At 50.4% G+C, this 22,447-nt stretch overlaps 1 protein-coding gene across 4 annotated transcripts in view; it reads right to left on the bottom strand.

Annotated features, from left to right (window-relative positions):
• The window catches only part of Sdk2 (sidekick cell adhesion molecule 2), a 257,497-nt gene that overhangs the window by 88,904 nt on the left and 146,146 nt on the right, over positions 1-22,447 (bottom strand). For all 4 annotated transcript variants that reach the window (XM_063242371.1, XM_013147067.3, XM_013147066.3 and 1 more), the window contains exons 3-4: positions 17,863-17,969; positions 5,456-5,603 (exon numbers count right to left, since the gene is read on the bottom strand). In XM_063242371.1, the coding sequence (XP_063098441.1) occupies positions 5,456-5,603; positions 17,863-17,969 (255 nt within the window). The remainder of the gene's footprint in view (positions 1-5,455; positions 5,604-17,862; positions 17,970-22,447) is intronic.

The raw sequence follows: 22,447 nt of genomic DNA, 5'->3' as shown, positions 1-22,447 counted from the left end.
CCAGGGACATGGAATTCTGCCTTTTCCAGTGACACAGCCTTGATGGTTTCGTGAGGCTGATTCCCCATCAGAGCACCCAGGCACCAAAAATGTGTTCATGAAACAAATGAGTCAATGATGAGCAATAGCAATGAACCCAGAAATGTGCAGGACCATTCCACTGCTGTCTTAGCCCCAGACCTTTTGTAGGCTGACTCAAAAACCACAGGTTGCCCGAAACAGACTTCTAGAGTCCTGTCTCCCTCTAGTCCCCTGCCTGGGGATTAGTTTCCCCTTTCCTGATGCTTGAGAACATGAATGGGACCAGCTGCTCTGGCTAATGGGACACACAAAAGGTAGGCTGTGCCACGGGGCTTGAAATGGGCCAGTTGTCCCCAGGGCATTCCCTTTACTGAGTTCCCATCATGCAGCCCCTCAGCAGACCGAGTCCCCCAGTCAGAGAAATTGGGGTCCTTAATGCAGATGCGATAGTGTGGGCAGCGCTGCCCACCCCGTGCTGCCCACGCCTTTCACCCATTCTCCTGATGACAACAAAACCATTAGTTTGCCAAGTCTATCTCCGGATTGTAATGCGATGTGCCCGAGACAGCTGTTAAACATCCTTAATGTTAGTTTAACAAGGACAAATCCAGTTGAATTCTTTTCAAATTTTCCCATTAGGTGAATGTTACAGAGTTTTAAGCAGGCTCTCAAATAAACATCCCTGCTAATGCCTCTCCAGCCCAGCTCCTTTCCAGCCTGAATGTGCTGTGTCCGTCTCCTGATTCGGTGCCTTTACCTACAAGGACCCGTCCCATCAATGGAGCTCTGGGCAGGAGGTGGGGAAACCCTCTCCCATGCATAGAGGCTCTAATGATACCCATTTTTTTCTTTTCCTGGAAAGCTCTTTTTACCCCCAGCTAATGAGATGGTAGGAAATGGAACAGAGCCAGGCTAAAATATTTTAAAGGTGACAGGACCAGGATGGTGACCATTTTCACACCTGTGAGCCTCCTGCAGGGGAACTCTGTCCCTAAGGGTAGCATGTGGTTGGGCTGAAGGCCAGGGGAGGGAGTCTGGGCTGTGAGTTGCTGGGTACAGGGTGGTTGGGCAGGGTATGAGCTGAGGAACAGAACTAAGGTTCCAGCTGCTGGGGACACACACTGGCAGGCCCTGCCCATAGTTCTCACCTGGTCCAATCTGGCTTCAGGATGGAGGAAATTTTGCAGGTAGCAATGCACTGGCATCCTGAAGGCCAGCATTCAGCTATATCCTTTGCCAGGCTACAGTGCATTGGGTCTAAGCGAGGCACCCTGCAAGTCCACTGTCTTCACCTGCGCATCTGGAACCCCCTTTGGCTTCCAGTGAACACAGCTATAGATGAATCAAGAGGGCTGCTCACAGCCTGTCCCGTTCTTTAGCTATGTTTTTACACTATGATAGTTTTTCTACCTCAGTGGTTCTCCAGGGATGACCTTGTCCTCTAGGGGACACTGACAATGTTTAGACTTTTGGTTGCCATAGCCATGGAAGTGCTACTCAAAGTTAGTGGTGGAAGCCAGGAATGTTGTTAATCAAGAGTCTCATGGTGCACAGGTCAGCCCCCTTGGGGGAAATGACAATCTCTGGGTGGCATGGTTGAGTAAGTACTGTGGTTTTGATGTGGTTTGAATGCGTCCCCTAAGGGTTCATATGTAAGCTACACTGGGAGGCATTAAAATCCTTAATCCAGGTATGGTATTTAGCAGTGGGGCCTTTGAGAGCTGATTAGGATTAGATGAGGTCGTGGGTGCAGCCCCGTGAATAAACCTTGGTGGCTTGAAAAGAAGAGGGAGGCCAGACAGACAGACGTACTCATGAGCACTCCCAGTCTCTTGTTATACAACACCCCGTGCCACCCTGCCAGGCAAGAAGGCCAACACCACATATGGTCCCTTGATCTTGGACCTATAGAATCACTGGCTGACATAAACCTTGTCCCTTTACCCTGCCTGGCCATGGAAAATGGACTGATCCATGCAGACAGCCTGTCCTAGGTGGGACGGACATTGAGCAGGCAGAGATGGCCAGCTCAGTTCCGGCTTCCCTCCTGGAGAGGACTGTTGCTGCTGGATTCCAGCTTCCTGTCATGTCCAGGGCAGTGTGGGGGAGGGGACATGCATGCTCCAGACTTGGCCCACAGGGACCCTGCACTGTTCTCCTGCTGCACCCTCTCCTCTGTCAGAGCAGGGTGACTGGGAAGGCTGACAGCAGAGCCCCAGCAGCCTGCACCCTGAGCAGCTGTGTGAAGGGAACAGCCCCCTGCCCTGTAGCCAAGGTAGGACGTTCAATGTGCTACACATTACTTTCTGTGTTCGAGCGCTGGGGCCTGGGATCTGCCTAGTACTGCAGCTAGCTTTGCTCCTCCCAGTGCCTGCAGGGCAGCAGCTGGGCCTGGACCCTGCAGGGTATGGGTTTGAGCTCTGAGCATGGAGTGAAACCGAAGGCCCAGAGGCCTTTTCCTCGCCTCACTGACCCCAACGAGGGCAAGGAAGTTCTTGGGCTTGCAGCCATCCGTGTGATGACCATCCCCTTGATACACAGGCAAGGAACAACACCATGGTTCACTGCCAGCATGCACACAGCTGCTTGTGGCCCTTGGGATGGCATCTATGCTACCGTACCCAAATGTACCTGCAATGTGGGAAGCTGGGGGAAGTCTCTGGGGGGCACAGAAAGCTGTGCTCAACTCTGGGGGGGATGGGTTATTTTTTACGGAAATACCTTTGACCTCATGTTTTTAGGCCCTTTCTGGTTCCTCTGATAGGTCCAATCCCTGTCCACTTTCTACAACTGCTCCTCTTCGGCTGTCTCCCTTCTCTGCTCAGTAGGAGCTCAATCTGTCATTTAATGAGGAATAAAGTAAGTCATCCTAGAATGCGCCCAAAGTCCACAGCTTGCATCTCTGTTAGGAATCTTGTTTCTTTTTCAATAGTGAGCTCTGAGGTTCATGGGGTGGCACTAATCCTTGTCCGGCTTGGTGGTAGCAATGGCCCTGTGTAGACAGCAGCACCTCCCTCGGCCTGTAGCCTCTCTGGCTGATTGCACTCATCAGATACAGAGCTCAGACATGCAGCCCCTCGGGACCTGCCTCCAGGATTCCTTTCTGCTCAGTGCTGAGTATTACTCTATGGTAATCACCAAGGTAAAGCTGCCCCGGGTGTGCTAGCATGTACTTGGTAGACTGAGTGAGGGACAGGAGTGGGTGATCAGCAAATGTGCAAGTGTGTGTGTGCAGGCCAGGGTGGTTTTATCCTGAATGAGAGAGGCAAGAAAGAAAGACAGAAAAGAGAGGGGCCAGAGATAAGAAAAGGAGGTGGAAGGTGCTAGCAAAAGGACAATATTGTGTTGAAAAGGATTCTGAGGCCCCATTCAGACTCATGGGAAAGAGCATCATGATTGACTAGCAATGTCTACCCTGGCTGTGCAGGGGCATTCTGGCACTTCTACTATGTCTGCGGTGTTCCCCGCAGCCATTACTGACCCATCGCTTACAGGATGCCCTCACCAATATGTGTGGGCAGCCTCAGAAGGGAGTTAGAAGAGCTGGGACTCCCCTCACCAGCACCTGTGTGGAGCCACATTCTACAGCATAATCTGACACACTGACTTTCACAGTATGAGTCCCTCGTAAGCTGTGGTGCTGCTCCAGTCTGTTCCCTCACTCTCTGTCACCCTGTGCCATGTGCCTATGCTCTTCTTCCTCAATGGCAAGGTGCAGGGGATGGACACAGAGTACCTCTTGAATCTGAGTTCTGCCACGTCCTTGCTTTGGCCAGTGGGCCGTTAGCAAAGGCTCAGAATTTATGTTTCTGCTTCTTCTCTTGCTTCTCTGTAATTGCCCAAGAACATGTGAGGGCAAAGTGGCAGGAGAATGAGACATGTGGAGGACAGCCAAGTCATCTGTCATCTAGCCTGCAGCCATCCAGCTATCTGCAGAAAACTGATCTCAGCCAAGACCAGAAGAAGCACCCAGACAAGCTCAGTCTCAATCACCAACCTGCAGACTCCTAAGACAAATACAGCAAATCTTCATTGTTTTAGCAGCACTTGGTATGTTTTGTTATACAGCACTATTGGAGACTAGAGGTGACTGATACATAATAGGTTCTCAATACTTGCTGCATATTAGAATCACATAGAGAGCTTTAAACAATTCTGATGACCATATTATGGCCCATTTCAATTAAATTAGAATGCCTTAGTAGATTCCAAAGCTCCCAAATGAGTTCCACAGTTAGCCAGGTTGCGAATTTCTGTGCCAGGACTAGCTCTCCCAAGTAGAGTCCCTTCTTTAAGTCTGTGTGCCTGTTCACACATAGGTTTCACAGAAGGCAAGAATTACAGACCCTGACCTAGAGTCAGCAAGGCTGGAGTTAGCTTTATGAGATTTGGCCAAGGAGTTCAACTCTGGGAGCTTCACTGCACTGTCTGTACAGCGAGGATAAAGCCAACCAATTCCTGCAGCAGTTGTGAGAGTCATCCAGTCAGCAACTAGCCTTGCAGCAGATGCTCTGGGGATGGGAAAGAGAAGAGACTGGGAGAGGAGTTTCTCGGAGAAGAGATGTGCATGTGCTCGGCCTGGTCCTGAGACGACAGCAGTCATTCAATAAACAACCGCCACTATCATCACTAGGACCACGCTGTGTTACTGCTCTCCTGTCCCGGAACTTAACAGGCCCCAAAGCTGAGGACCGTCTGCCTTCTCCCCCACTCTCCATAGGAATGACAGGCTGGGCCCACTCTAAGAGGAAGCCCAGCAGGGCAGGAGGAATCTTTCTGGGGGTCCAGGGGAGTTGGAGGCACAGAGAGGAAAGTCTGCGGCTGGCTTCAGGACCCCGAGGGCAGGGTCTTCTGAAGGAACGCTGTGCTCCTGGCCTTCTGTGGTGGGCAGCAGTGTTGGCTCTGCCACTCCTGCCTACGAGCCAGGCTGCCAGGGCCAAGGCAAAGGGGCGCACACAGGATCCTTGTGCAAACTGACAGCACTACATATCTTTCTCCCAGGCCTCCCCTGGCCACATCGAATCCTCACTGCCAAAACACACATGTCCTTGCACACCTATCACACCCACTGGACTGCAGTGGAGATGCCTAGCCTGCCACCACCCTAGCACTGCTGGCTTAAATTCTGGGCCTCTGGGCCTGTGTGTGTGTGTGTGTGCGTGTGTGCATGTTTGGGTGTTTTAGATACTTTTGGAGAATTATTCTCCAGCTGAGCATGGAGGCAATGCCCCGGGATCCCCAGGGGGTCCCAAGTCCTCACAGGTAGATTCCAAGACAGTCCCTTGTAAACTACACTTATGTCCCCATCCCAGGAGGTCCTGAGACTAGCCCTGTCCCAGACACAGGCTTCTGCAGAAGGGCTCTGTGCAGTACCTGGCCAGCCTTCCTCCCCAGGGCCAGCCTCCCTCATTGTCCCTGTAGGGCAGTGCCTCACATGCGGCTGCTGGGTGGGATCTTGCGACCATCACGGAACCAGGTCACCTGCGGCCGAGGGAAGCTGGCAATGCGTGGGGCGCGGATGACAGCAGCTTCTCCATGGGAAACGCTTTGGTACTTCTCACCCTCCTCGAAGTTCCCCATGTCTGCAGTGGGAGAAGGTAAACAGGATCAGTGGCCTCAGGAAGTGCCTGGTTCCTGGGGACAGTGTCTGCAGCAGCAGGACAGTATGAGACAGACAAGATGACACAGCAAGAGGATGTCATGCGGTCACAGTACCTCACCCCATTCCAAGGTTGTGACATACCCTGCTTCACAAGTCTGGTTTTTACATCCATTTATATCCACATGTATCCATATATCCTTGAACCAATCGATTTGTCCAACTGCCGCGAGAGGCTGATCGTTATTTCACACCTTTTATAAGTGAAAAAACCACTAAAATGGCTCTGGTTAATTAACTTGTCCGAGGTCATGTGGCTAGGAAGGAACTCAGACATGGAATTCTGGAGCTGGGCTGCCGTTTCTGCTCTGCCCTATGGCACTGCTTTTGGCACAGTGGGGCGTAGGTGTGAGGCACGTCTTCTGTGCTCTTGGGGGTACACTGGAGCATCTGGGGTCTTGGACCCTCATAAAGGGCTGTGTTGTGGAGAGGAACCCCCTCGGTGCCTGGGGGGTGTTGTGTGTGCAACTGTGCATATGTGCAAACATAAACACCATATTGCTCTTTTCAAAGCATGACTAGCTCCTTGGCGGAAAAGGGTAGAGCATTTATCCTGGTTCTGATATTCTGTCAACCAGGAGGGAAGCAGAGAGCAGAGGATACACATGGGAGGCTTTTCTGGCTCCCTGGCTGCTTGCTGAGCTGGGGCTGGAGTAGAGGGACTGATTCTCACAGCACTGGCCTGGTCAGGGGTTTTGGAAAGGGGCATGGAGATTCTACCATACCCTTGAAAATCAGTGTGCATCCTCGTTAATGCAAGTGTAGTCCATGGGCCTACAGCACGGGGACCATCCAGGTGCCCAGTAGACACGTAGAGTCTCAGCCCACCCAAACCACTGGACCAGAACCAGCAACCTATCAGGAGGCCCTCGATGAGTGTCCAGGTTCATCTGTGATATGCACTGTGCATCTGGTTCCTGTATCAGGAATACCTGAAGAGTTAAACAGTGCTGCTGGGCGCTTCACCTCCCAACCCCCAAACAAAGCTTCTGATTTCATTGGTACAGGGTGTGGGGAAGGGAATTCCAGTCAGGGAGCATCCTGCATCAGTGCACCACTCCATCCTCTAACCCAGTGCTTTCAATGATAATAGGCAGGCTGCTGCAGGTGCGTGCCACAGGTTCCCCACCACTGCTCTGACCTACGAAGTGTTTGGCCGGCACTCCCAGGGCCACAGGCCTGTGTGTAGTAAGGGGCACAGACCATACATTCTGGACCTTAGTTTCCTCATGGTCGCTCTTTAACCAAGGGGTCTCCTCTCCTAAGCCACGTAGACTCCTCTAACCGTGGCAGCTATTGTTTCTCAACTCCGTGACACCGTGGCCTCTTCTTCCTCTCCTCCCCTTAGAGTTCTCCATCCTGGCTGCTCCTTAGTGAGAGGACATGGTGGGAGACATGGTGTGGGTTCTAGGGCAAGAAAGGTTAGATGAGGTCCAACTAGGAGGGACCCTGAAACCAGGAAAGTGGATCTACACTTTCCTGGATCAACAAAGAGATGCTCAAAACAAGCCAACAGTGTGGTCAGAAAATTAATCAGGAACTGTGAATCTTTAGAACCTTTAGTTTTCCCAAAGGAAGAACCATCAGGGTGAGTGGGACCCAGGCACTGGTGTTTCTAAAATCTCTGAGAAGCTCCAGGCAGGGCCAAGAACACCATCTTGGCTGCAGACAGCCCAGGGTTCTCCTGTGTCGCTCATCTGAGTCACCTGCGGGTTGGCTCACCCACTAGTGTCTCCCCTTCCTCCTCCCTAGGCAATGAACAGCCCTGCCACTAGGCCCCTGGGTCTCTGTTCCTTGCCTTGCTGATTTCCCTGCTCACCCAAGTTGGAGACCTCTGGCCTTCTTGTTCCTTAAAGCCCTGGACTTGGTTCTCTTTGGGGCCACACTGTCCCCTTGGTCTTGACTGAAACTTCTTTGCACATGACTCGCGTTTCCTCTCCAGCTATTCCCTGAGCTCCGAGGTGCAATTTCCAGCAGTCTGTTGGGTGTTTTCATCAGGAAGGCCCTGCATCACCTCCCGGACAAGTCCTCCTTCTCCCACTCTTGGTTCTGTTTGCTGCTTCCACCACCGCCACCACCCTGCCCTAGTAGGTTAAGCTAAAACCCTTGAAGTCTTTGGTGTGTTTTTCCTTTCTGTCTCCACAAGGTACTCAGCTTCTGTATGGGCTATCACTCTTATGAACCAAGACCCCAGGCTGTCATAGTCCTTCCAACAAGCTAAGTCCCATTGCCTCCAGCCACTGACTCCCAGCATGGTCTATATCCCATTTCCTCCTACGCACGGTTCCTGATTAACTTTCTGATCAGGCTGGCCTGCTTGGAGACGTCAGCATCACATCTGGATTTCCTTGGCTGGATTCAGGGTCCCACCTAGCTGGACCTCACCCAACCTTTCTTGCCTTAGGGCCCATACCATGTCCTGCCACCATGAATTACATACGCTGTGCTTCCCATCTCAGGGCCTTTATTTTTGCTGAGCAACCTGCTTGAAATGCCACCAGGATAGGCCATGAGTCACTGACATTCTATAGTTCTATAGCATCCTGATGTAGCCGTAATAGAGTTTCAAAAGATGGAAAGTACCATTGGCATTCTTATTGTAAATTAGATAGGCAGTATATCCATGTGGCTCAGGTCACTTTGAGACTGGAGTTCAAATCCTACCTCTAATACTTGTAAACTATGACACTGAGCAAAACTTTTGACTTTGGCAAGCTTTAATTTCTTCTTCTACAAAATTAAAACTTTAAAAATGTACTTTCTCCATAGGTTAAACTGAGGAGCACGTGAGATAATCTGTGTGTACAAGGCTGAATCACTGGAAAGATGAATGTATCAACATTTATCTCCCTCTCCAAATGTCTTTTGCACAATGAGTCTGATGCTCTTCCCTTCCCTCTGGGGTGGCTGGCCTATGTACCTTCCCCTTGGGTCTTGGGAGCTTGTGTCTTTTCCTCCCATTGAACATGCTGGAAGTGGTGCGGTGTGACTTTCAAGGCTAGGATATCAAAAACGTGCAGCTTCTACCTGGCTTTCACTCGCCAGACATTGGCATCAAGCCACTGTCCTGAGGAAGCACAGTGGAGCCCAAGCAGACACAGAAACAGGCCACATGGTAGGGAACAGAAGCCAGTGTGACAGCCAGCATCAGTACCCGACATTTGAACAAACATGTGAGGCCTCAGGTGACGTCAGCCTGCAGCCCACATGTCTCAGCTGAGACCTCAGCCATCACGGAACAGAGACAGGCTGTCCCTGCTGGGCCCTGTCCAGACTCCAGAGTCACAGAACCTGTACACCAGTGCATCCTGCAGTGATTTGTCACTCAGCATAGAACCTAGAAGAGTATATAAAAGTGGTGAAAATTGTACCCAATACTTTGAGTATCAAAATATGGGAATTCTATACATTTTTCATGGTTTAGCTTTAAATATCACCTCTTCAATAAAGATTATCCCAAACTATCAAAACAGAATTAAAAAACAGATTTGTTGAGCACTTAACCCACGCCAGGTTCTTTCTGGGTCTATTTCCCTGCATTATCTCATTTAATCCTCCCAATAACCTGACAAGCTCAATTTGAATAAATATATGTTTTTAGTGGTTTATTAATTTCCATTACTTGGCTCTGTCTATAAAAATTACATCAATAAATCACACTGATTTCAGTTCTTCAATAATTCTATCTATTTAAGAAACTTTTCACAGGACTCAGATGTATTTAAACAATGGAGAGCAATTTTGCTGTAATAGTGTTTTCCTTCTGCTGTTTGTATGAGGCTCCCTTTGGTCGACGAGGGGAGGGCTTATGCGACACAACACCGTGTCCAGTGTGAAACACCAGGGCTGGCCTGGCTCAGCCTCCCTGTGCACACCCTCCCTGCCTCTTGCCTACCTTACAGCCCACGGATTTCCCTGTCTCCCATTAAACCGCAAGCTTGGTGAGGTCCTTCAGGAGTCAACCTCGCGCAGAGGCCAGGCTCGTGCTTTGCACACAGCGGGCTCCAACCTCGGCCAGCACCATCGCCAGCAGCTCCTTGGACAGCCTCACTGTGGCTCAGCTAGGACCTGTGGTGGGCGCTGGAGGAAGACCTGGTCCATGCTCTGTAGAGCTAAAATCCGGGCGGGGAGGAACCCCTGAGGGGAAATAGCAAGGAAAGTTGCTTGAGGTAGGGAGGAAGGCGCGGTGAAGACGTGAATCTGGAGGTGTTCAGCAAGGGTGTGTACAGGGGTCCAGAGGTCCAGTCTGGGCCCAGTAGAAATAAGCCTGTGAGGGCCGGGAGGTAAGGGGAGCAGCAGTGGGGGAAAATGAGAGGTCGCTAGGGCAGGGTGCGGGTTTACTGGGTGTATGGATGGATGCTGGACAGAGGAGGCTGCGTGGAGGACTGTTTGCTCAGGATGGATGGCTGTGTGCATTATCTCATTCAATCCTCAAAACATAACAAGCTCCATTTTAATGAATATTGACTGATGGAGGAGTGAGCAGTTGGGTAAATGGAAGAGTGAATGAATGGATGGCTGGAAGTCTGTCTGTATATTTGTACGGTGGGATAAGTGGCAGGGGTGGATGGATGGTTGTACGTATGTATGTTTTATATGTGGCAGGTAGATGGTTGTGTGACTGTATGTGTGGGTGCGTGAGTGGTTGTATAGTGGGATGGATGGCTGTATGGATGTGTATATGTGCACACTATGTACATGTGTTAGCGAGATGGGTAGTTATCACGCAGTGGATAGTTGTATACATGCACATCTATATGGGCTCAGTTGTCCTGGTCATCTAAGCTCTGCATGGATCCTCCCCGACTCCTCCATTTATAATCTCTCCATTCACTGAGGCTCCCAGGCCCAAGAGCCCTGCTATTCCTTCCATTCCTTCCATCTACTTGGTCACACGGGCCTCCTAGGTCACTCAGGGAGCCCCTGCCTGAGCAGGCAACATCTGTCTCGTGCTCATGCATGTTCATGAACAACTGCACAGCAGTGGTGAGGGCTGCTAAGAGGGAGCTGGTACAGCCAATCCATGCAGGGTGACAGACTAGAGGAAGGCTGGGCACAAAGGTGGTGCCCAGGGCTCTGGGGGGACTCTTCAGACTCAGGCAGGAACAGACAAAATTTCCTTTCCAGCAGTGCCCTAAGTGCCATGTGTTCCCGTGCCTGCCACAATGGCAAGTGGATACACGCGCCTGTAGGGCCAAGCTGACAAGTTCCCCAAGAGCAAGGAGTGTAGTTCTGGGGCCCCGCTGGATGTGGCCTATAACTGACTCTTTATTATAGCTTAAAAGGTTCTGTAAATTATGTATTCCACTTCAAAATATGGTCGCTGCTTTTCTTTATTTTTTAAATCCTTTTAAACTTGTGAGTTATGTCATGCATACAAAAGAGTGAATAGAATTCCACGGATAGTTTAAAAAGAAGAATAAAGCAATGTTCATATACCAACCACCCCACAGAAAAGCCAGATCACTGCCAAATGCTGTCCGCTTACTGGGGTCCCTGCCCTGCACCCTGCCCTGGGCTGATTACTCTCCTGAACGCGGTGGTGACGGTGGCCAAGCTTTCTTTCTCATCTCCCCAAATTCAGGGCCTCCTGAAACAACCTGTGACTAAAGTGCTTGCTTACCCCTGGGGTTATTTTGTGTGTTGGGGGGAAGCCTTCTGTAATATGCTTTTTGGGGCAGCATGATTTTGTGACAGTCTAGCTAGGCCCTTGCCTTTAATTTAGGCATGTTTATGGCTGCGTGGAGTTCCCTGGGCCGTGGTGACACAGTGCTGTGCCCTCCCGGTCTGATCCACACGCTGTGCTCTGCTGCTATGAATGGGAATGGCTTCTTGGGGCTATCTGGCACACAGGCTGTGAGGGTCTCTAGGGGCTGTGACTCCAAAAAGAGCAGCTGGGCTGTAGGGTGTATGCATGTTATTTTTACCCATAACGTCAAACAGTGGCTCACGTTTCCGCAGTTTGCCAGCTTACACTCCAGCCAGCAGTGATGTGGGTTCCCACTCTAAGCGGTCTGATTGGACTCTTGGGTTTTGCCGGTTTGATGGACATAGAACAGCATTTCATTGTGGTTTCACATGTTTGTCATGAAAACCTGTCTTCCTCCAACAAGACCTACCACACCTCTGCCCCGTGACTTTTGCCTTGTTCTGACCACAGCTTAGGGTGCCCATCTCTTCAGCTCAACTCCTTCTACTCTCTGTTTCCTCATGCTGTTCTAATCACCCCAGCCTCAGAACCCCAGGACTCCCTCAGGGCCTTTGCACTTGCTGTTCCCTGAGCAGGAATTTTATCTTCCCCTCTTCCTCTGAGACTCAGCTCATTGTCACCTCCACAGAGTAATCACCCTCCAAACGGTATCAATTAAGAGCCCCGCACCCACCTCCCATCCTTCTTGTCTTCATTTTTCCTCTATTTCCCTTCAAGGGCCTCACATATAATAGTCTATATTCACTTTTAGCTTTTGCCTCCCCACTACACTCACTGAGACAGGGACAGACTCTTGGTTTTTTCCTCTATTGTGTCTTCAAGCCTAGAATAGTGCTAGGCCTATAGCAGTGCACCATGCAGCTATGACAGCTCTTAAAGAGCGATTTGAGTAGTCAGGTAGCGTGGATGAGCAGACAGATGCCATGATGGCTCCTGAGTGGCTGCGTGTCCCTGCTGGCCTGCACCAGTGCTCCCGCCTAAGAACGGGAAGAAGGAAAAGCAGCCCATGAAGGTGTTTCAGGCACTGCCCCAGCCCCAGGACTGCAGCCGATCCCATAGGTCCGTCCCACTATGGGCGAGGAGCTGCCACGCTGCTGGTTACAGGGGAAGAAGGCCTGGCTCTTGGGGTGGGCAGGGCCCTTGCCCCAGGGTGTGGCTGGGTCTGGTGCTGGTGGGCACTTCCACTTTGGAGCCATGCCCGTGAGGGCTGAGGACATCGCAATGCCCGTGGGTTCCTATAGGGCCTGGGTATGGCAACCCGAAGGCTCAGGGAAGTCTCTGGATGCTGGAGAGCTCTTCCAATCCTCTTGGCCATTCTCCACATTCACTGAACACCAAGAATTTATGGGGACTTTAAAAATACAAAGAACAGGCTCTGTGTGGGGACAGGAACGGTGCTGGGGGGGGGAGATGTTTTATTGACTTCCTCTTAATTGCTGTAATTAAAACCATGTAAAAATCTTTCTGTAACGACTTTGCCATTATCATTAGTTGTTAGCGCAGCTGCCTTATTAATTTCTCATTAGAACCCAATTCGTAGGCCCTCTGTGGAGAGACTGGGAGCCAGGGTGCAGGCTGCCCGGGTCTGGAACCCCTGGAAAGAGGTGCACCGGGCAGCGGCCACTAGGAACTGGCTTGGAGAACGGGACAAAACCGTCCCAGGGGAAGAGGACAGAGTCAGAGAGGGGGAGCTCGGGAAGAAGGATCTGCGCCCTATTCCCCCTCACAAAGACAGAGGGACAGGCAGCAGAGGCAGAAGCCTGGAGAGCTGCAGGGCCAGGATCGAGCTGGGCAAGTGAGGACCTCACAAAGTCATGCAAGCTCAGATTAAGGACCGAATAAGGGAGCTTCTTAGACTGCATACCGTCTGCTGCATCTGCCTCCTCAGTCCCAGCCCAGCACAGCAGAGCGGAGGCAGGGATTGGCCCTGCTTGGGTACACAGAGTGGAAAGCTGTCAATGTCTATTCTACATTGCCTTTCCTGGGTGACATCTTGGAGGGACAGAAGTCTGCTCTCCCCTAGTGTCACCCAGGAGAGGGTCCATTTGCAATGGTTTGTGAGCATCAATTCATTAATCCTTGCAGTTACTCAGTCAAGCAGGGAAGGGCTCGTGGTAGCGTTTCCTTTTATATACAAGGACATAAAGCTATGGAGAAGTTAAGGAACTTGGCTAAGGTCACCCAGCTTGCAAGATGTGAGCTAGCATGTGACCGAGGGCTCAAGGGTAGGTTCACGGTTACACCCTAACAGACAGAAGAAATGAGAGATACTGGCTCTGGGGTTTGGAGCTGTCCTTTAACCTCTTGGAGCCTTGATTTCTTCATCTTGACATGTAGTGGCTCACAAAACTTACATTCTCAAACAGGGCAGACTCTGGGTTCCTTGTTGAACTGTTCCGTCCTTCAGCTGAGAAGTTATTTAACCTTAACACAGAGCTGAAATAGATCTCATCTTACACACCAGGAAACTCAGGCCCAGAGCAAAAGGGATGATCCAAGAATCCTAAGCTGCTTAGGTCCTTGGTGAGGGCTAGAGTTCACGCTTTTGAACTCCACTTTCAAGCCTGGTCATTATTTAAGGTACAAGGATTGTGTCCTAGCACGCTACAGAGCCCAAGGCCATGTGAAAATCATGTGAGCTGTAGACCTCTCTGCCCCAGTGCCGCTAACCAGCATTCATCCCAGGTGGAGGCAGCATCATTTTGCAGGGAGGGTTGGATGGAATATTGTAGCCCCAGGTACCGAATGATTCCGTCTGAGCTGGACCCCAGCGGGTCTCCTTTCACACCTACCCACTCCTCTTGATTTTTCTCCTCTTGCTCTCAAGCAGCATAATGAGGCTATTTTGGAACCAGGGAGCCATGGGTTTGAATCCTGGCCCCAGCATTTTCGTGCTTAGACATGTTATATAACCCAGGTGAGCCTCAGTTTCCTCATCTGTAACATGGGGATGGGGGGACTTCAGTCTGCTGGCTGGATAAGCAGCAGAGACAATGCTGTGTGCTGCCCAACAGAGTGCTGTTATGCGTGAGGTGACCCAGGCTGGGTCTCATCCCTCCCTGCATCAAGAATCCCCAGGCCAGGGGCTATGCACAGTGGATTATCCACCTACAACTAGAGGGAGAAGCCACATGGGACAAGATAGGTTTACCAGCAAGAGAAGGATCCTTTCCTCACCTCACTGCAGCTACCAGGCCAGGAGAAACTGTCTTTACTTGCTGAGATGAACATTTTCCTCAAGGGCCAGGAACTTTCTAGGACTTTCTAGGGTTCCCGTAGAGCCCTTAATTTAGGGCCCAAAGGACTGCAGACAGTGGTTTCCACTTTATGGCAGTATGAAGGAAAGTACATCTAGATCTGCAAAGCCATGTGCAGTACCAGGGGCCCATTGTGGTTTAGGGGACCAGCAGCTGGTGGCCACAAATCAACAAACCTAAGTCCTCCCCCTCCCTCATTCAGCCCTTCAGGGTGTCCCATTTCTTGGCCATGGGACTGTGACCACATTTGTGCAGCTTAGCAGCGCCAGCAGCCCAGTGAAAGATGGTGGGGACATGGTAAGAACTGTGGCCATGGCCATAGCCAGGAGGTGCCTGGAGCTCAGGGTGACCCATGGCTTTGAGAAGGCAAAAGGAGCAGAGCGGGAATCTCACTGTGTGAGTTGACAGAGAGACAGGAGAGGGTGCTGGCTCCATGCTGAGCATTTTCCCAGGAGAGCATGTGGGAAGCCGTTGCATTCTGTGGCTTGCTTTTTCTCTCCTTAAAATGATAACATGGAATATTAATTGCAGTAGTAACCAGCACTGATTTGAAGTGTGTTATATATAGGCACTGGCTAGGTACACTGGCATTTATGAGCTCAAGAACATAGGGTGAACATAGCAAGTAGGGATTATTAAATACATTTTATAGATGAGGTACCTGAGCTGTGTAAGCCTCAGAGAGGGTCAGTTGTTTCCCTAGGGATCAAGGACAAACGTGTAGTCCCAGTGTGGTCCAGCTGCAAAGCCCACCTTCTCACCAGGTCACGTGGTCAGCCCTGTAATGTGTCCTCTCCAAGCCTTTCACCTACATCTTGGATCTCACCAACTGCAGAGTCCTGGGTGTCCCTCATGCTTGGCCAGGCTTCCATGTGTCATTAAACCTGGGTCATTATTGCCAGCATTGTCCAGAGTGATCTAGAACCCTTGAGATTGCAGTGTAGGGGAAAGAAAAGTTCAGGGTTGTGTGCCAGGCAGAAGGTTAAGGTGCCTGGGTGCACAAGGCCCCTTCTACCTGCTTCTCGGGCTGTGAATATCTGGAGACAGGGAACAGGCCATCTGAGGTCCTCCTTGCAGCATGTGGAAAATACCAGGCTCAATTTGTCCTTAGTGAAGGTCTTCTGCCCTCTACAGGTGCACATGGTATGGCCACACCCATCCTGCAGCTCTAGGGCAGGAGGATCCTTGTGGGGCTGAGGCAGAGACCATATAACTGTCTGCTCTGGTTCCAGGGAGGACCACTCACCCTGTGTTCCATGCTGGGTTTTCGACTGTATGAGCAGGGGTGTGTACATACTGTGCGTTAGAGTCTAAGTCTACGACTTTTGGATTCCTGTCATGCCCAAAGCAAGGAGTATCTCAGTCACGATGACTTCCCTTCCATTCCCTTTTTCATGGGCACAGCCAACCCAGGAGGCAGTGTCATCACATCTCAGGGGCTCTCAACTCTGGAAAGTTCCTATTATCTACATAAACTTAGGGCTTAGAGCAAAATGTCCTACCCTGCCCCTGCCACAACCTGGAATCAGTGGTATCCTGTGTGGCATTTCCAATTGCACACACAGGCACACATACACATGTGCACATGCTGTAACCCTCCATATCATTCTCTCCTGGACACAGACCCACCCAGACTTGTGCATCCATACACACACACAAATGCATGCACACAATTGGGAGCACATACTACAAATACATGGATATATGCATATGCACACATTCATGTGCACACACAGATACATGCAATGCAGAGCTACATACTTGCACACACATATATTTCTCAAATGCACAAGTGAATGGAAAGGAAGACTGACTCAAGTATATGCTCCAGCACATGTACATGTCCATGTGCACACACTTGCATATATATTCATTCTCCTTGTACACACAAGGAAAAGGTAGAATGACCCTCACAAGCATGACTGCATATACTGGTGTCTACACACGCACATGCAATCTTTGTGAAGGTCCAGTCACACCCTGCCCTGCACACTGAATCATCAGATGGGCTAAATGAAACTCCATGGGCATCCTGGGGAAATGACAGCCGCTCACAGCCCAGTGCTGGGAGCCCAGGTTTGCTGCTGTGGCACGGGTTGGGCATGAGCTGGATGTCTTTGATTTATGGGACAAGCATCCTTCACTTTGATTACGGCTGTTTTCTATAATTACTATCAACGCTCTGCCTCATATGAGATTTGCTCTTAGATTTCTCTCCATTGCTTCTGAGTAGCAAGCTTGGTCTGCATTAGCTGCGTCTGCCCCTATATGAGGCTCTAGATGAGGGAGTGTCCCTTTTTGTGCAATTTTAGAGCTCACTAAGAATTCCCACGCCCCTATATCCTGAAATATGAACTTGGACCTCCCCCACTAACAGATTCAGAAGGAAACAGCCTCTAATGCGTCCCTTTTCCAGCAGACAGCAGATAATAGAGGAAGGGACAGGTCTGAGTAGGGGATGCTGAGTCATGGGGCAAGGCCCTCATCCCCAGGGTTCCTTTGACACCATCTTTTACAGCTGAGACGGTCTTCCTAGAGACTGGTGGTACTGGGGAGAAGGCTGTCACCCCCACAGGTTGGAGGGGGCCTGCCACTTGACCCTTTGCCCACTCAGCCCATCTGGCAGCACTGACTCATCATTTCGCTCTCCGTGTCTGAGCTCTGGCTTACCCACTTGAAACTTCCCCTAAAAACTCCTGAGGATCACTAGGGCCTCAAGCTGCCCCAGGGCCAAGTGAGCCAGAGCACAGAAAAGTCAAGGTCAGGGGAGCTCTGGGAAGTCTGCTAACAAGAGTTTAGCAGCTTGTAAGGTTGAAATTGGTCATTCTACAGAGACCTCCCCATGTCTGAAGCAGCTTTGCAAAAAGTCAGTGGCAAAGCCCCTGCTTTCAAGAAATCAATGGCAGCTCCTATTTAAAGAGCACAGGGAGATGTCACCCTCTTCTGGAACCAAGAGTGCCAGGGAGCTCTAGACTGGCCTTTCACAGGGTCACAGAGCCAGAACATGCACGAGCCACTAGTCCGCTGTGTGGCCTTGGAGAGCTCCATCCTTTCTCAGTGTTGGTCCTACCACGGGTAAGATGCAGGGACCTGCTTGGACGGGTGGGAAGGGCAACCACTGGCCCAAGGCAGAGGATTTGGCTCTGCCCAAGGTGCGACTGGTGGGGGTGGACCCTGAAGATCTGTTGTGGGCCCCATGTCCCTGTCATACTCACAGGCCACCTGGACCTCCGTCTGCCGCTGCAGCAGGGCCCCCATCCGGTTCCGTACAACACAGCGGTAGAAGCCAGCGTGGGTGCGGTCCAGGCTGGTGATCATATACCTGCGGGGCAGATAAGACAGCCAGTGAACAAGACAGGCAGGGCAGGATACAGAGGTCAGCCTGGGGTCAGGGTCACCTTTTTGGAATTAAGAGCACCAGGGAGCTCTTGACCACCCACAACCCCCACTGCCCTGGCTCTGCCATGGGACCACAGGAAAGTCCTTATAAATAGTGGGTCCTTCCCATAGGCCGTGGGTCTTTGCAGAGCCTTCTCCAGAGGGGCCATGCCTGAGTCCTTGATTCTGAGGTGGCCAGGCTGCCTGGGGCTGTGTTAGCTCTCTTAGAGATTGCTGACCTTCCCTGTCTGCCTCTTGGAGGGTGATGTCCTCCCCTGCATGTGATGCACATGACTGAGAGGGGTGAGGGCATCTGGATTTGGATTATTGGGCTGTGCTGTAATATTAATTGAAATGGGTGGTGGTGACAGAAATGGGGAAATGTGTAAATTGCTCTGTTCCTTCCTTAACATCGTAGGCTGCTCCACCACAGCCTGGCAGAAGGAAGGCAGAGCCTTCTGCAATAGGCCACATTCTGCATGCATGATACCAAGCCAGTCCTTTGGTTGCTGGCTCCAGACACACTTGTCACCCAGAGAGTCTGGTGTGAGGAGAAGGCAGCTGGAGAGCAGGTGTATGCTGGGCTCACTGATGGAGAGGGCCCATAGGAGGGGTCTCTGACAGTGAAACATAGGGGGCTGGGACCCCCAGTGTGGAGGGGACTGGGGACCAGGCCTTAGTTGTCCTGGTGATCCTGGGTGGTTATTTTTCTCATTCCTGGACAGTAGTCTATCAAGGCCCTGAGAAGGATAAGGAGTTAGGGTTAAGATGTCTTTCCTCAGCCCTTAGGTGTCCGAGAGTTTGCCTGGCTGCTTTGGTGGACGAGCTCATTGTCACGTGTCCCCAGGGCATGTCAAGCCTGGGATTCCCAGAATGGCTACTTTTACTTTACAAGAGTCCTGGCCACATCTATCAGTGTGACATGATCTTCACCACCATCATCACTTTCCCAGTGTTGACACACCACCACCCACCTCTGCACACTCTCTCTGCTTTGGACTCTGTATTAAGTATTTTTCATACATTTCTTCATTTCACACGGCAGTTCCCAGACTATTGGATATCATGGACCAGTAACACTTGAAAAAATGGGGATCGTCATAAGACTGTCAGCTTTCTACTTTGCCAAGATCATTAAAACCAGCCAACCAAACAAAAAAACAGAATCAAGCAACAAACACTTAAAAAAATAAAAGGAATAATATTAAAAAGTGCCAGGGAGAGAAAAATAAATAGATACGGTCAGCATTTTATTTAAAAGGGACATTTCTGAGATGGCAAAACAAAAACCTAGTTTCAGCATAAAGGAAACTTTAAAAAAGTTTTATCTTTAGATTTTAGGCAAAGCCCCCACACTAGTCCAATATTTCTTATTGTATGTGTATAGCTACCAACTGTCATAGCTCTCGGCATTTGACAACCTTTGATTTAATCCTCACACTAGCACCAGGGAAGAGGGAGTACCCCATTTCAGAGGAGGAGATATTGAGGTTCTTAAATACCTTGGCACTGACCTGTAGTTTCACATACAATAAGAGGCAGGGCCAGGGGCTCCCTGAGCCTGACTCCAAGCCTGAATGTGAGCTAATCCATGCTGAGATCAGGTCCCAAAGGACCCCAAAGGCCATGCTAGGTGTGCCCATACCTGGCTCGCAGCTGGGCAGGTGCTGAGTTCACTCTGGCTCTGTGGCATCATCCAGCACCTCCTGGCAGCCCATGCCCCTTATCACTGCCAGTGGCTGTCCGTCTCACCTGTCCCTTGGTACTGTGCACAGTGCAATGAACGGGAGACAGCAGGCACGCAAGCTCTGGCAAATCTGTCTCCTGCTTTCCCTTCATCCTCAGCCTCAGCCCAAGTGCTCACTCTTGCTGCTGCTCCATCTCTCCCAGGCGAGAAGGCAGTCTGGGGGAAAGTGCTTGGCTCTCTAAAGAGATGGGCGACCTGAGGGGGCGGTGAAAGCCGAGATAGGCTGGAAGGGCTCTCTACCTTTAGAAATGGAATCAGATAGAATTAAAAAGCACTGGGGTGGGGGAGGAAAATAAATAGAAATGGCTGCTAAACTCATGAAAAGATGCTCAGCCTTTGTTGTGATGAAAGAAATTTGAAGCAAAGCAAGATAATGTTCCCTCTAAGTCAGACTGTCAGTGACTTTCAGAGAGAGCCAGTGTAGGTAGGCAAGAGTGCTGCGTGCATCCGCAGGTCTGCTGGTGGCACTGTCATAGGGCTCAGCCCTGGGGAAACACCTCTCCCAGCCTGAATACTGAACTCTCTGACCCAGGAGTTACCTCCCGGGAATTGGCCTTTTGGATACACTTGCAACAATGTGATAAAAGTATGTGGAAAGATGTTCCCAGTAGCCTTAGTTTTAATCACAGCGATAAACAAAGAAAAATTGGACACAAACTAAATTTTCATCCACATAGAATTGGATCAATAAAAAATGCTGCAGCCCTGCAATGAATGAATACTCATACAGGGTGAAACAGAAAGTTCTCCAAGAGGTACGTGGGTGTGAGGAAATTATGGGAACAAAGTCAGAAGGTCACACAGGGGCTAAAGAAGATCATATTGGCCACTAAGAACAAGAATAATAATGGCATAGCACGAGTTGCCATTGAGTAATTCACACTCCCAAATCCTGTTCTGTGTTTTGGATCATGCAAAGTGACCCAATAAAAACAACCCAATAAAAACTACCCCTCAAAAGCCAAAGAGTGCTATGATGATATGATAGTATTTGGTACGTTACCATTGGAGCACATTGAAATAGTGTGTATATATATGTGCAAATATACAAATGCATGTAGTATAATCACATGAACACATCCACGTGTACATAAAATTTTTCTGAGATGGAGCATCCGGAATGTGTTATCGCTCCTTTGGGAGAAGTATCCAGGATGAGCAGGGAGGGGAAATTCTATCTTCTGATTTTATGTCTTTCTGTACCATCCGAGTTTTCTTTATTGTACACATATACTGCTTTTATTTTAAAAATAAAGTTTGAAAAATGCACTTTGTGTGCATAATTTAAATATACATTATAAAAACGGCACGAGGGACTCGTTGGACCTGGACTTGTTTGCTGATGCCAGTGATGCGTGGTGAAATTTCAACTTTAATAAGTCAGTGTTTGTGGAAGTCTCTGCCCATGTATCTAAGCCAGACGCCACCTGGGGCCGTGAAGAAGGTGACAGGCTGTTGGTCTGTCCCTTCCGCAGGCCTCCCTCTGCCCCTTTGTGACAGGAGGCAGATGGCCTGCCAGCAGTGCCGCGCAGCTCCACCACTGCTCCCCTAACCTCCCTTTCCCTCTTCCCGAGCTTCCCCTGGCCCATTTGGGGCTCACAGGTGACATTATTTAAAGGAGCAGTTCCACCCACTATCTCTCATACCCACTCTCTTTCGTAGCAGACAGCCCACTTCACTCTACACAAACTGCAGTTCAACTCCCGGCACCCAGCTCGGGGAAAGAGGCAGTTGGTTAGTCTTTTGCCCGGTGAGCCCAGCACCCAGGAAACACTCCTGACAATGACACACAAGGACACACTCAGTCTACAGCTTCGCCCACTCCACCCACCCATGGCCGCTGGCCAGGCCGGGAACTGCATAAGCCCAGCCCTGTTTGTGTATCCACCTGGGACAGAGATGGAAGCAATGGCTTCCAGACCTAACCCACGCGGCAGGAAGTGCAGCATGGGAGCATCAGGACTCCCAAATAAGAGAGCCGTCACCTTGACTTTCATTTCTGCCCATTCTGGGAAATTTAGGAACCCGTGCACGCTTCAGTTTCCATAACTGTAAAGTGGGAATAATAATGGTCTCTTTGATGGAGCTTCTCCAAGCAATGTGCAATGTGCATCACCAGGCGTTAAGCAAATTCTTATTGAATGAGGGAGCAAGCATAAGTCATTGGGGGAAGATACCGGGTGGGGCGTGTGTGGAGAGGCGCAGGGGAGGAACAAGGTGGTATAGCAGAAGCCTCCCTGCCTGAGTGGGCATCCACTAAGGACTTTATGCCCAGCCTCAGAGGAACAAGATTCCCTCACCAAAATATTCCTGGCCTTCCAGCCACGTCCATTTGCACCCTCAAGGTGTAAGCCAGGGAGAGGAGCCTGATGGCTGCTCCACGGACAGCCTCTTCCTCACTGACCAACAACTTCATGCTCCACCTAATGAGGAGTCCCAGTGGTGTGGCTCCAGGGGCCAGGGTACATTGGGACCTACCCAGTCCCAGGGCCTCTTAAAGAACAACTCACTCATTTGTTATTATATTATTCAATATAAGTATTGCCACATGCTTCAAAATTCAAATACAAGGGAAAGTACACAATAGGAAGTCCCTCCCAACCTGGGCTCCAGCTGCCCATCATCCCTGGAAGAAACATACTGCTATTCATTTCCAGGAGTATCTTTCCAGGAGT

The sequence above is a fragment of the Cavia porcellus genome, unplaced genomic scaffold (assembly GCF_034190915.1).
Source record: "Cavia porcellus strain 051 isolate PalLab524CR breed Dunkin Hartley unplaced genomic scaffold, mCavPor4.1 scaffold_32, whole genome shotgun sequence".
Taxonomy (NCBI): Eukaryota; Metazoa; Chordata; class Mammalia; order Rodentia; family Caviidae; genus Cavia; species Cavia porcellus.
The sequence above is the reverse complement of the archived record's forward strand: the minus strand, read 5'-3'. Positions and strand labels throughout refer to the sequence as shown.